The sequence below is a fragment of the Balearica regulorum genome, chromosome 1 (assembly GCF_011004875.1).
Source record: "Balearica regulorum gibbericeps isolate bBalReg1 chromosome 1, bBalReg1.pri, whole genome shotgun sequence".
Classification (NCBI taxonomy): Eukaryota; Metazoa; Chordata; class Aves; order Gruiformes; family Gruidae; genus Balearica; species Balearica regulorum.
Window position 1 is genome coordinate 202,878,654 of NC_046184.1, and position 14,221 is coordinate 202,892,874.

The window sequence follows — 14,221 nt, forward strand, 5'->3', positions numbered from 1 at the left end:
ATTTGCCACTTGGCTTAAGTCTCAAGTGAAAATGAACTTTATGGACTTCAAATCTGGATGTGGTGTGGGCTCTTACCTTAAAGGCATTAACCTGGGAGACCCTAGGGCTGCAACAGCAGAAGGCTGTTGAAGGTGAGACCTTTGCCTCACTGTGAGCAGTGTGGTTACTCTTTTCCAAGGTAAGATATTTTTTTCTCACAAATAACTGCAAAATAGGACGTATTCCACATCAGCTAGGACCAGAGAATAGTTAACATTTTATCTAATTTTAAGCAAGATGCAGGGGATGACCCTGGTAATTACAGAGCGGAAAGCCTTATCTCAGTGGTAGAAAAGTTAATTGGAAAAAAATTAATAGGTATAAAACACCTTGATGACTATGAGCTGATAAAATGAACTCAGAATGCCTTATGTATGAATAAATATTTATACAGCACCACAACATTGTACAAGAATACTAAAAGATTTGGCGCCTCCTTCAGAGAGCGAACAGTCCACCAGACAAGATCAGACATGTATTAGAAGCTGGTTAAGAGAACAGAGCGAAGAGGTGAAAGAGATGAGCAATTTTCTACATAGGAAGTGGCTGTCTGTGGGTGCCCCCAGCACACAGATTGTTATTTCATGTATAATCAGTCTGGAGGGACGTGAACAGAGAGGTGGCAAAAATGAGAGCTAGCAGAGGAGATAACGTGCTTTAACAGCAGAGAAGGCTGCAAGGGAATTCAGAAGGCCTGTGGAACTACTTATAAATGCAGTTTAGAAAAGCAGCAAGCATTAGGATGAGTAATCACAACTATTTATTCATATAACACTGGGTGCATGAAAGGAGGAGGAAGAAATGAAGGATGGAAGTTGGACTAAAGGTCAAGTAGCAATTCACCATGAAGAGCTTCAGGAAAACAGTTGTTTAGTGCAGTGATGATAGTTTAAAAAAAAAAAAAGTGACAGTCGTCTTCAGAAATTGAGGTGAAGAACAGGGAATAACAGAGCAAATATTATTATGGTCTGGATAAATTGGTGGGGTGCTCATTCCTGGTTTTAACCGTTGGTGCTTAGAAAGAAGTAAGTAGAAAAGATGTATAGAAACAGAAAACATACATCAGGAGAGATACAGAAGAAGATAGACATCAAAAGCATTTGTAAAGAAGGTGGCTCAAAAGTTTTGGATAATTTCATTTAGAAAAAACTGGGAATAAGAGAGGACACAGTGAAAGATAGAAAATAATCAGTAGTACCTAGAAGAAAAACAGGTCTTCCTGTTTCTTCCTTAAGAAAAGAATAGGTAGAGTCACACAGATTGAAAGGGAACTAATTTATAATGATAAAAAGGAATTTTATTTGTTAGCACATTAAACCTATATGGAATTTCAGCCCTTAAATACGAGTGGTGCACAATTCAGAAGGATTCTGAGAGAATTAGAAGTAAAATATAAATTACAGAATCCTGGGTCACATCTGTATCAGAACTTAGACCAACAACTGACAGTAGCTAGGAAAAAAAATGGTGATTATAAACATGTTATCAAGTATGTTTGGGAGCTGGGAAATCAGAATATCACACTAACCTGGTCAGAACCAGGATGTCATGACATACACCCCCCTAAATTATTCAGTAAATTCAGGAAATTCAGTATTCACACTAATACATCACTGCTAATTTATTTTACTACTCCTTTGTTCTCTGAAAACCGTATGAATTCCAGACAGTGTTTCAGCTTTAACATTAAATGGCTTTTGTAAGTTTAAATTTAAACTTAATCCCTTAGGGATGAATTAACAGTTCACTGAGCAGAAATTTAGCCAAGTGACTCCCATTAACATGAGTGGAAGTCATGCAGATAAATTCATGTATGACATACTGAAGATGTGTCCATTAATTTTTGTCCAAACTATTTTCCACTTTATTATTATTATTATTAGCCACGCACAGCTAATAAGTTTTATTCTTTATTCTCCTTAATTCCTTTGGCTTCTTGACATGCTGGTTTTAGAACCGTGGAGCTGGTTTACTCTTTTCAAAGCCAGTTTGAAACCTACTAACCTTAACCAAAAAGCCTTTAGTTGCATAATGAAGGACAGAGCTTCACAATTTATCAAATCCCCAGCGCTGTTAATTTGGTTAAAAATCTCCACCTTCTGCTGCAGGAGAATATATGCGAGATTCAAATACAAGTTCCAATTACTTTTATTTGCTTGCAAAAGACACCAGAAGGAAGTATAAGGTAGTGGAACAAAGAAGGTGTTTGTAGCAGCTGAAACAATCCTGCAGAAGCCAGACCGCTTCTCTTGCCAGGCAGATTTTGCTTATCTGCTACCCTGGAGCTTCATCTACTGAGCTCCTGGACCCACCAGAGCTGCTTGTCCTGCTCATGGATATACTCGTCCTCAACAGTAAAAATGCAACTGGAAATCACGTAAAAGTTGTCTGGCATTTCTGAGCTACCCAGTATTTCTGGGAGAAAGACAGGCAGGCAAATTTTCCAGAAGCGATAGGCTCCTTTTTGGCTTTGTAGCCGGTGCCTTGCAGTGCCAGAGTAGCTGCGTGCTGGCAGCTGTGGGGACACTAATGCCCAGAGTGTTTGTTGAGACAAAGTCTTCTAGTCCAGAGAGATTTCAAGGTTAACTTCTCCTTCAGCTCTTAATGTTTTTTAGTTTCCACTTAGTTCCTATTCAAAGCCTCACATCGTACTCATCACCGAGCGCTCCCTCCTAGTATGGCAGGACTAATAGCTATCACGTGTAGCCTTTAATTTCCCCAAGCTGTGAGTGCTGCTCCAGTTCCCTGAACAGACTGTACAGCTCTTTCCTATCACGTCCAATTGCAAGAAGTAATGCAACACCAGGGAAAATGAGAAAATGAGAATGCCACGGTAAGGGGTATCTTTTTCTTTATTGCCCTGGGGAATGCTAATAATGAGATCTCGGGTCTTTTTTATAACCTGGAAGTTTGCCATAACTTTACCAAAATGCTCAGCAGTTTCCAGAAGTAAATGGGTTCATAACTTGAGTAAACAGATATTTTAATAGGTAGGGGTTTTTTGCAAGAGTCTTGTGATGCTCTGTGGTTTTTCCATGGCTTCTGGGTTTGCTTGAGACCAGAGCTCACGGACGAATACTCATGACTTACCAATAGTGTCATGAACCCTGCAAACCAAACAGGCCAAGTGCTGGCAGTGTCTGAAAACGTCTCTCGGGCACTGTCTGTCCTAAGTGATCCTGAGTTACATCGCAGGGCTCTGTGCAAGGGAGCAAATACATGGAAATGGATGCAGCACACCTTAATCAAATGCTCATGTCTACTGCTGTCTAACTTGCTAAAGTGGAGCTGAAATGAAAGCAGTGCATTTCTCTGGCAGTGCCTGGAGCTGCTCTTTAAGGAGAGGGGGGCTGTAAACCTGGAGATCACTCAGCCCAGAGGAGGTGTGGGGGACCTCAGGCCAGGACTCAGTTCAGCTCATGCTGCAGCTGTGCCATCCGCCCAGCATGCACATACCTCAGAGAAACAAGAAATCGGTTTCCCCATCTCATTGCTGTAACTGATGAGATGTGAAATGAGTTTCCATGAGGAATAAATGCTCTTAAGGTAGCAACCAGAATTTGTCGGAGTGTATAAACCTCCACAAACACAGTGCTGAGCAACACAGCTAAGAGGCATATAAGAAAAAAAGCAAAGTGGTGAAGGCTGATTGCATCTTTTACCTACTTACTTGTCTCTCCTGTAAAGGCTGATGCATTTTTCACTGCCTATATGGTGCTTTTCTCCCTGCCCCATGCCACTATCCTCTCCTTTTTGAAGCGTTATACCTCCATTCAGCTTTTATATAGACTGGAGCTTGTCTGATGCCTTCACAGGACATGCATGCAATTAATTCTCAACGACAAGGTTTAGATTAGTGTTAGGGTGGTTACTTCATAACCTCTTGCTGCCCTGAGAGTGTGGCAGGCACCTCAGAGTATCTACACAATACTAAGTCTTTGCACAAGTTGCTGGGGCATAGAAACAGCTTTAACTGGCGCCAACATTGTAAAGGGAAAACGGGACAGTAGGGATGTTATTGGGGAGAAAAGAACAGGGGAGCAGGAGAGAAAATGGAAAGGTGACATGAGACTTCAGTAAGGCAGAGGAGTTGTTGCAATGGAGTTAAGAAATGTAACTAATACAATTTGGAGTCGTTGGGGCTCTTTTTTTTTTTCTTTCTTTTTTTCAGAGAAATGAGAAGCAAACCTTAAGGAGGCACCTGAGAGAACAAACAATAATTTTCACTCTGTCTTTACACAGGGACGCATAAGATAACTGGACAAAAATGATACAAATGCTGCTGATACAACAAAGGAAATTTGCTAAAGGATTAAAATTAGCTAGCGTCATCAAACCAGTGTGCAAGGAATATGGCCTGATTGTTGTATGTCTTGGAGTTGATAGTGCATGTATAAAAGAGATAAAAGGTTGTTATGGTAATAAAGGCATAGAATTACCCTGACAAAAAGAGTTAATGCATAGAAATATTATACAAGAAGCAGCAATGGGATTTATTTGGAATGCAAATACAAGGAAACAGAATGAGTCAGAAATGACTTCTCGGTCACAGGATGAGCACAGAGGTGCAGTGAGAGAAAAAAGGTTCATTTTCTACTAAATGAAAATGAAAGTTCTTGGGATGACATCTGGAAGTTAAGTAAGTGAGACATCCTGTGATACATGTGTGGGCAAAGAAGCAATTGGGAAGCGGGAATACCTGTATCTGGTCAGTGAAAACCCGATAGCTGGAGCCATAATGTGTGACAAGATCACCAAAAGTGAGGGTCTTGTTGATGTCACGTATATCAAAAGCATCATAGCTTTAGTGACTATTTCTGATGCCTGAGTTTTAAGCCAATTAATTTTTTTCCCATGTTTGCTGTGTTAAAGTCAGGTGTTTCTTATTCAAAAAAATAAAAAAAAGTAGAATCAATAATCCCGTCTACATTTAACAATCCCTTAGTTTGCATGCTACCACTGATCAGCAAACAAACTCTTTTTTCTTGTTCCTGATATCCTATAATTATCTCTGGTAAGAAAGAATGCAGCTTTGGGTCTGTGTCTTTATTTTGGGCTATGTTCCTACTAGAATAAAGGTCCGTATGCTAAATTATGAACCACATTCCCATAATGCTTGGTTTTGTACGCTCAGAGCACAGCTAAACTGTGTGTGACCTTTGGATTAGATAACTTTCAAAAATTGCGGAGTAAGATTTTTCATCTGTATCAGAACTTGGATCTGTGTTGAATGTTTTGCACTTTTGATGCTTCCTCTTTCATGAATCTCAGACAAATATAATTTGGTTTGCATGCTAGAATGATGGTATTTTTAGATGAGCAGAAGGAGATTAGATAATGCTGCATAGCAGGATTTTAAAATAAGTTCTGCAAAGTACAAATTTCACTATCTAAAATAGCATGCAGAGTTGCTCTCCATCCTCTTTCACTAGAATACGAAGCTAACCAGATATTTGGTAAGCCATAGTCATGCTATTGATTATCTGTGGTCTTCTTAAGCTAATTAGGAGGGGAAAAAAAAAAAAAGTTGACTTTTGAGTGAGGCTTCAGATTTCTATTCATGTTTAAACTGCTGGTCAGAAATTTTACCAATAATGTTACAATTGTTCCTAATAAATAAAGTAAATGATAAGTAAATACAAGGCTATGAGCAACTGGACACCCCCTTTTTTTTAATTATTTTTAAGTTTTGACTGGGTTTCCTATTACTCTCTGCTTTTTATTAAAACAGAAGTCAACCATCATGGACTGTCATGGCTAAATGTTGCCTGACGTCAAAGGTAGATGATACCTGGCTAGAATCGTCAGCGAATGCTGGAGGGAGTGGTTCACCTCATCTGGTTCTACCCATCTAAAGCTGCGAGTCCAGTCTTTGGGCTCCTTTCCTAGTTATCAGAGCTAGCCCCACCAGAGTTGGCTGTTTCAGGTGAATCATTCTCTGGAGCCACCTCTTTGTTGCTGCTTCTACTGGTAAAATGCCGGGGTATAGGTCAGGGTCAACAGGTTATCTGCAGCTGGGTTCTTTCCCCCACAGTCATCACCACTCTGCTCTCCTCAGCCCCTGATCATGAAGTGCTCTTGCAGATCTGCTGAGATTTGAGGGGCTGCCAGGCGGTCAGCCGTGACCTCCTGTGCTCCACAGGCCACTGGAGAGCACCCTGCTGCCCACAAAGCAAGACCCAAACTTCTACTGTGTACCTTCTGGAAAGGCAGCCACTTTCAGATGTCCTCAAACAGGCTGGAAACACCACGCTTCCTTGGAGGGCTGTCTAGGCCACAAGTGTGTGGGCACTTGTGCCCTAATTCCAGTTTGAGTTTTACTGGTTTCTACTTCCAGATGCTGTTTTTTGTGATGGCTCTGCTCTCTCATTTAAAGAGTCCTTCAGAAGCTGGCATCCGAATTCAATATGCAATGAATGTGCAAGATTCGGGGCAGGGAAATGCATGTAAGCATTGTCTTTATATTTCTTTCACCACCGCCCCCAAGGAAAACTATGCAGTGGCCACTGCCATCTCACCTTGAAAACTCTCGGATCCTCAGGCATATCTGCAAAGTAAAGTGCCATCCAGCATATTGGTGTGCTCCTCTGGAGCTGTCCGCAGAAGAAATGCTACGAGGCCCTGATACTCTTTATTACCTGTAAACACCAAATCCAACTCAGAAGCGAAGTCCTCTGTCTTGATATTTTTTTTATTGCTTTAATACTTTTGACCATAATTAACTCAGTGTTCGGTGAGGGGGATGTGGCTGTATGTAGTTACATACTCTTTGTGAAGCAATGATCTGAACAGCTGGGGCACCACATTTTGATTAGTAGTGACAGACGTTGCTCCTTTAATTTGAAAACTGAAAGGTTATTCTTCTTTTTTGCCCACACAAAACAAACCTTTTGAGCATTCCAAACCTTCCTCACATCCATATTTTCTTACAGCTACTGATCCCATCAAAAAAGGAGCAATAAAGTGCCCTGAACAAAATTTCTTTGAACTATTTTCATTAATTCAGTAGTTCCTCACCTTTAAGGACCTGACCTTGTAATGAATAAACAGCAGCTCTTTTCAGAGTAAAGGGTTTTCTTTCAGCTACTGTGGTCACCAGAAATGACCTTACTTCATGATTCTTTTCAAATCCCTTGTATTTAGCTGAAACTAAAACTATTAGATGGAAGCTAGACAGAGAGCTTTGAACATCAGTTCTGTGATCAGCTATTAAAGCCGTCCAATTTCAGCTGTGTTCAAACGCTGTTTTCCTGTCTTGTCTGGGAAGTGCCTGCCAATTCATTTTTCTACTCTTATCAGCAAAGCCCATACACTGTGCTTGTGTTTCTTAATATAAAACACAGGGAAAATCCCCAAGCTGTCAGGAGGTCTGTTAGCTTAAATACAGCCCACATCTTTGCTCTCATGCCATTTCATACTTCTATTGCCTCTCAATTGAAAAAAGCAGATCTGCCTACCCATGATCTTGCAAGGTGCCCATCATCTGAATTTGTCGGATTTTGATGAAAGGCTTCTTTAAAAAAAGAATTTTATCATGTATTCAGCGTCAGCAGCTGTACTTGATTTTAAAAGTATGTTTTCTTAAAAAAAGCATCTTTGCAGATGCGGTCTATTTTCAGCTCTGTAATAATCACAACAACCTGATTGGGTTCAGATCCTCTGTGTTATGGATGACAGTGTGGTACAGTGAATTGTCCTGCGGTTCATCAGCATTTATTGCATATATTGAGGCAGTCAACGTTTGAAATCAATTCAAGTCCATTATAATTTTGTTGCTTTAAAAAAAAAAATTAAAAAATTACATGTCTCTGTGTTTCTAACAAAGAAAAGTAATTATATCTTCCCAACATGTTAAAGCAGTATTTCAGTACCTTGCTTAGGTGCTTAGGCACAGTCCTTCCTCTCAGTATTGCATAGGTTAAACATAAATTTTATAACAAAAGGGAGGACAAAATAATAGACTGTGTTCAGTGCTTATCACTTTTGTTACCTCCCATGGCCTTCCTACCCTCCAGACATTAATGGTAGAGAACGAATGGTCTCATCCTGAAGGCTGCTCACCTGCCTGTCCTTCTCCACCTGCTCTGCACAGCATCCATGGTTAAACTTTGGCGAGTCATTCACACTTATTTCCTAATTCTGTTGAAGTCGCTAATACTTTGCTGATCTGGTATGCAGCCCCTTATTCCCTCTCCTTCCTGAAACCATCTCAATTCTTGTATAGTGTTGCGACGTCAAAGTACAGAAAATACTTTGTAAAAAATTAAAAAAAAAAAAGATATTATTAATTGAGTAACAGTATGATCTGTTAGGGGACCTATTATTCAGGGTAGAAGTGTGGTTGTTTCTGTGGATGAGACACTAAAGATGTTTAGGTCCCACTTCCCACTTGACCAGTGGCTTTGGCAGCTCATAGTCAAGACAGACTTCTCTCCATCTTTTGAACAAGCAAGACAAATCTAGCTGATCTAGCAAGTCACTTGGCCAAGCTAGCATGAGACACAGCAGCCTGCCAAGAGGTGAGATATGTTAGCTCTAGTACCTTACCAGTGCGTGGTTTCTGGACTCAAGTGCTTGAGGCCACAGAGAACAGAACTGGCCCACCTGCCTACCACCAGCTGTGGAGCTGCATCCTTGCTTTCTCCTTGTCCTGCTCCCCATCAGTAAATAAGTGATTTCAAAAGGGAAAGGATGATATAATGCCACTGGTAGCTTTTCTACTGATGTGGTGCAGAGCCTTGAGCAAATCAGTTTCAGATTCTCCATCTATACAAGTTTGACAGTGATGCATATCTTTCTGTGCAATGTGCTGTGAGATTGGGAAGAAAAATGCTGTAGGAGAGTTGAAGCCTTCATAGTCTTAACTCATTTGTTGTACCTAATCCAAACTAGTATTTGAGCTTCAGGGCAGAAATTGGAAATTAATATATCTTTTGTTAAACTATTATATGCCTATCAACAGAAAAATAATGAAACAAAACAAAGAATGTCCTCCCCTCAACCTGCACCACCATGCTGATGGGGATATGGGCTCTTATACAGCAACTCAACCTCCGGCAGTGGGTTCACAACGCATGTCCTGCAAACCGCCATCCTCCTCAGCTTTTCCAGTCCGTGGTTTGCATACTTACACTGTCACAGAAGATGAGATAGGACGCAACATTATGGCTGTTTTCCACATATCCACAAGACCATTTTCAGGGAATCTTAGATTCATATAATAATATGGGTTGGAAGGCAGCTCTGAGGGTCATCTGGCCTAATCCCCTTTTCAAAGCAGGGAGAATTTTGAAGTTAGATGAGGTTGCTCAGGGCCTTGTCCTGTTAATTTTGACTGTCTTCAAGGTTTCTGGAGTCTCTCTGGGCAACCTGCTCCAGTGTTTAATCACTGTCAGTATTTTCTTCCATATAGCTGAATAGGATTTCTTTTGCTACAACTTGTGTTCATTGCCTCTTTTTAATCTTCTTTAAAACCCACAACCCTCTTTTTTAGGGGTCTTGGGGTTATCTTCCCTGGGTAGAATTTCTTCAAAAGCCTCTTGTATGATGTATACTTCCCTAGGAAATAGATTTTCTGTTTGTTTGTTTGACATTATTCACAGACAATTCTTAAGAAATTATTTAAATTGAGGCAAAGATTTTTAAGATAAGCCAACAAAAGTCAGATTCCAGAGAAACTCGCTGAGATTTGGCACATATTTTGCACAAGCTCCATTCATCTCCTTGTTCCTCCCACAGGCATTTTATTTCTGGACCAATTCTAATGATATGTGCTTCAGAAATTTCAAATTGCATAAAAAAAATGTTCCTTGTTCTTTAGAGCAGAAATATTATACAAGTCAGAGAAGGGGCAGAGCAATTCAAATATGTATGGGACTGCAAAGACAAGCCAAAGGAAACATACTTGATAAATCACATGCAAAGGAGCAACTCTGGACATGGTTAGGGAACTGCCCGATATAAAGATACCTGATATAGGAAATAATCCAATCTGTCAAAGCTCCAGGACAAACAGTACAGCAGGATGTCACAGAGTGAAAATAAAAAGTTGGAAGTAAAACAAAAATGTGTCCAAATTAATGCTGATCAGGGCCATTAAGGGCTTTTGGGGCCCTCAGGGCCCCAACACACTCATCTTCAAATCTCTAACAGTGTTTTCTAATCAGTGCATTTCTGTTGATTCTCCCAGGTGCTGAAATTCGTCCCTGAGGCTGGGCATCCCAGAAGAAAAGGCAGAACCAGGAACAACATGGCCTTAGTAGATATACAGCTGGATCACCATGAGCGTTGTGATTGTATCTGCAGTTCAAGACCACCCCGATAAAAAAAAAAAAAAAAAAGAAAAAGAAAAAAATGAAAAGAAAAAACCAAGACACACTAATTGCAGCTTACTGGACGTTTACTTTTAAGCAGGATTGCTCTGAGGACCTTTACTCACTAATCATTTGAACTTTGCTACTAGTCTGCCTTTGCAATTAGCAAAAATGATTGCTGTGTTTCAGCATAGCTGTGCTGATTAGTGCCATGGCAGCTAAACAGGTATATCATAGATTTATGTATCAGCATCCAAGAATATAGGATTATGGTTATCTGTAGCTAGATTCTGAGAGTTGAGATTTTCAAAGCTCACTTACAGTCCTTAGGCACGCAATGCCCACTGAAATGAAATACCACTTGTACCGGTATTTGGGGTAGCTGGCAATGAAATAGCATTGTGTTTCTGTTGCTCACTCACCAGTTCCTACATTCAAATTCTGCTGTCATTTCTACCTGCTCAGCTCTCCTGACGGTCAGTCAGGTTTTGTGGGTATAAATGAAGAGAGAATTTGAGCCTATATGAGTGTAAAATGGTTTGTCCCGCTCCAAGAGGGAAATTCCTAGTGTTCTGGCCCAACAGTGTGAGATATAATGAGGAAAATCCATCACTACAAGAAATAACACACCAGTAAAGTCAAATCTCACTGTTTGTACTCGAGCAAATCATGTGCTGAAATTAATAGATGCTTTGCATAAGCTGGGACACTGGTTGCAGTAGCGGGGTGTGGAGGCTGGTACTTTGCCGTGGTGACTCCATGGGAGCCATCACCAGATGCTTCTGCAAGAGGGGGCTCCTGCCAGGTCCCCAGGTAATCCCTGTGGGCTGAGGATGATTCTGGTCTCTGCATACCTGGACTGGACTCCTGCCCCTTGCCCAGAGCTGCCCACAGTTCCCTCGGAGGAGTCCCCTCTACATGAAAAGGGAGCAACAACCCTCCCCTTGTGTCCTCGTCGCTGCAGTTCGAGGAGTGCCGTGTTTCCCTGCACGGGCAATGAAGATAGGGCACTTGTTTGTTGAAAATATTGATTTGTTTTGCAGTTGTATTACTGGGAAACAAAACTGTGCTTGAGATTTAATTATCGTTATTTGGTTTGGGGTTTGTTTGTTTGTTTGTTTTAAATATGGATTATTATAACTTTGTCATATATGCATTAATCTTAGTTATCTGAGGTTAGTTGTCTCATTTCAGCTCTGTGTATTGCCATGGTTAAACTGTTGACAGTGAATTTCTTTCTTATTGCATTTTGCTGAGGCATATTAACTCATTAAGCAATGTCTGTCTGTCATGGAAAATATGCATCATTTATTAACTTCCCGAAGAATATTATTAAACACCACCTCATAGTAAAATAAGCACTTTAAAAGCTACAGCATAGCTTCCTATGCCTTTTAAAATATTATGAAAGTGCTCTAGCTGAAAAAGGAAAAAAATATCCTTCCAAACTAGCTTTAAAGATTCTTAAATGCTGCTCCAAAAGTGTAAAATACAGGCAGATTTAAGTCTGGCAAAGAATTGGAGTTTTAATAATGAATGTAACAGAGGGAATGGGGCAGCACGTTTAATGGCTGAGGATTTATATTTAATAGCAGACATAGGCTGCATCAATTCATCTCGTTTGTGTTGCCTCTTGTGTGTCTGTCTCTTTGAAAGAGTGAAGTAGTTTGACAATAGTGTATATAATTAGTGGAAACTGGCACGTACTATAATACAATACTGAGATCCTTCAAGCCAGTATGTTTTAGCAGTCTACATTTTAGTTACAAAAGTGCCCTAATGTTCCAACTTACCCTCTTTATCAGCTCAAGTATTTTAAAAGTGCTTTTTTACAATTTTAGCAAAACTTTACTGAAAGATCCCTTAGAAACATCGTGTTTCTTTCCTGTACTTTAACCTTTGAGATTCAAGAAGTGTGGGGGTTTTATTATTTATATTAATTTTTCCTCTCTTGCTCCCAGATGTCTATTTAAAAATACTCCTGAATGCTGACTTGGGAAGTGATTCATCATTTTTCAAAGCAATTCACATTAAAAGAACAGCACTGTAACCAAAGATTGCCAGCTTTGTTTCATAGTTCAGGACTATTTAAAGAGGACTTCATTCTTTTTCTTGCTTTATAACAAGATTGACCCAGCCCTTCCATAATTTTTAGCTAATTTTGGAAAAACTCTGCATGCAAGACCTTGGCAGTACCGATTGGTTTTGAGACAGTGCACTCCGATGTATATTCCTAATTGAATTATGCCCAAATAATGCCTTAAGCATTTTAGTCAGCTTTGGTTGTAGGAAACACCAGTTTCATATGGCTTTGTGCTTTGAGTGGTCCTTTAATTCCCACCGCCAGAGGAAAATGTGCACCAGGCATCCACTGCGCCTGGCATCTCCCACGCCAGCAGCCATGTGCTGGGAGCAGTATTTATGCCTCTTCATTTGGGGGATCCAGTCCTGTCTGGGAACCTGAGTTACTGCTGCGGGCAATTGGGAGAGCGAGGCTCTTCCAAAGCGTGCCTCAGCCCCCAGGTTGAAATCACCCAATGTGGGAGCTTTTCTTTCTCTCTTTTGACTATGTGGAAAGATCAGAAATCTGATTTGGGCATCTGAGTGAGACACACGAAGATGGTATGAATACTCATTTTAAAGACTGAACAGCTAATAGTTTAGCTAACTGGATACAGGCAGCAGTGGATGCCAGGGTCCCTCAGAAAAATTCAGCTCTAAAGTAAAAAGAGATGGGTATAATAGGGATTATCCTCTTGCTTAATGTTGGGTTTGCTTTCTTAGATATAGGCTAAACTAGTCACAAAATTTCAGATGTTACTCCTGGAACACTTAGTAGTGAATGGAACCATTCACTGCTTCGTGCTGCTGCCTGCATACAGCAGGCTCCCGGCCAGTGCAGGAGGGTCAAGGAAGGGCTTTATGTTGCAGTTTGGGGATGACAGCATCCATGTGAACCAAGAAAAACTCCCAGAAACCTGTGCCCCGAGCTGCAGTGACCCTGGTGAAACCAAGTATCAGCAAAACTTTTCCCTTTTATTTATTAGCAGAAATTGCAGAGATGTTTTTTCCATACCTTTATTTTCTCTTTTGTCTATGTAAAAATTGTTATGTTGTTTACATACTATTTTAACTTAAAAAGCAAAGCTATTAAAAAAAACCCTCATCTGGTTCATTTTTATTGGTGGAATTGGAACCCCTCAAAATAAATACATTTTCAAAGGAAATTCAGAAAGATTCCTAATTTCAAACCACTCACTAGCTTTTTATTTACTGTATTCTTCTGGGATAGAGCCTACTTTCTCAAGTGCAATCTATACATATATTTTTTTTTTATCTCAGTTAAATGCAGCTTTCCTAGCAGTATTTTTTACCTTATGCAGTATGTAATGTGTCTTATCTTGATGAAAAAATAAATACTGCTTTTTGAAAGAAGATACTCTGAGTGATTATTCAGAATTCAGATGAACGAAACCCCATGATTTACTGGAAGACATTTCCACAACATGACACCATCCACGCTAGGTGTCCTTGTGAATTTTAGCAGTCATTCCCAGGAGCATCAGGGAAGTACCGAAGGGCAATTTTGGGATAACTGAGTTTGAACCCCCAAGCTGGAAGGGCTGATGGCTTCCTTGCGAAGCAGCAGCAGTGTGGCAGCAGCACAGCATTTCTGATAGCGGATTAGGGTGCTTCCCCAGACTTGGTACTGGTCTCAACCCCCACAGACTTGGTCCTCACTTGCCCTACTTGCAGCTGCTCCTTACTGGCAAGGGAAGCTCAGCTGAAGCTCCTCAGCTCAGCTGAACCGGGGCAGAGCTAAGAATCCAATTGCTGTGTGCAGGGCACCTGGAGGAACCTACAGCCT

The 14,221-nt window shown here is 40.5% G+C and overlaps 1 protein-coding gene across 6 annotated transcripts in view; it reads left to right on the forward strand.

The window, feature by feature from the left end:
• The window catches only part of PDGFD (platelet derived growth factor D), a 145,171-nt gene extending 131,383 nt beyond the window's left edge, over positions 1 to 13,788 (forward strand). For all 6 annotated transcript variants that reach the window (XM_075742286.1, XM_075742285.1, XM_075742290.1 and 3 more), the window contains one exon: positions 10,230 to 13,788. In XM_075742286.1, coding sequence (XP_075598401.1) covers positions 10,230 to 10,364 — 135 coding nt within the window. In that variant the 3' untranslated portion in view covers positions 10,365 to 13,788. The remainder of the gene's footprint in view (positions 1 to 10,229) is intronic.
• Positions 13,789 to 14,221: the final 433 nt, after the last annotated feature.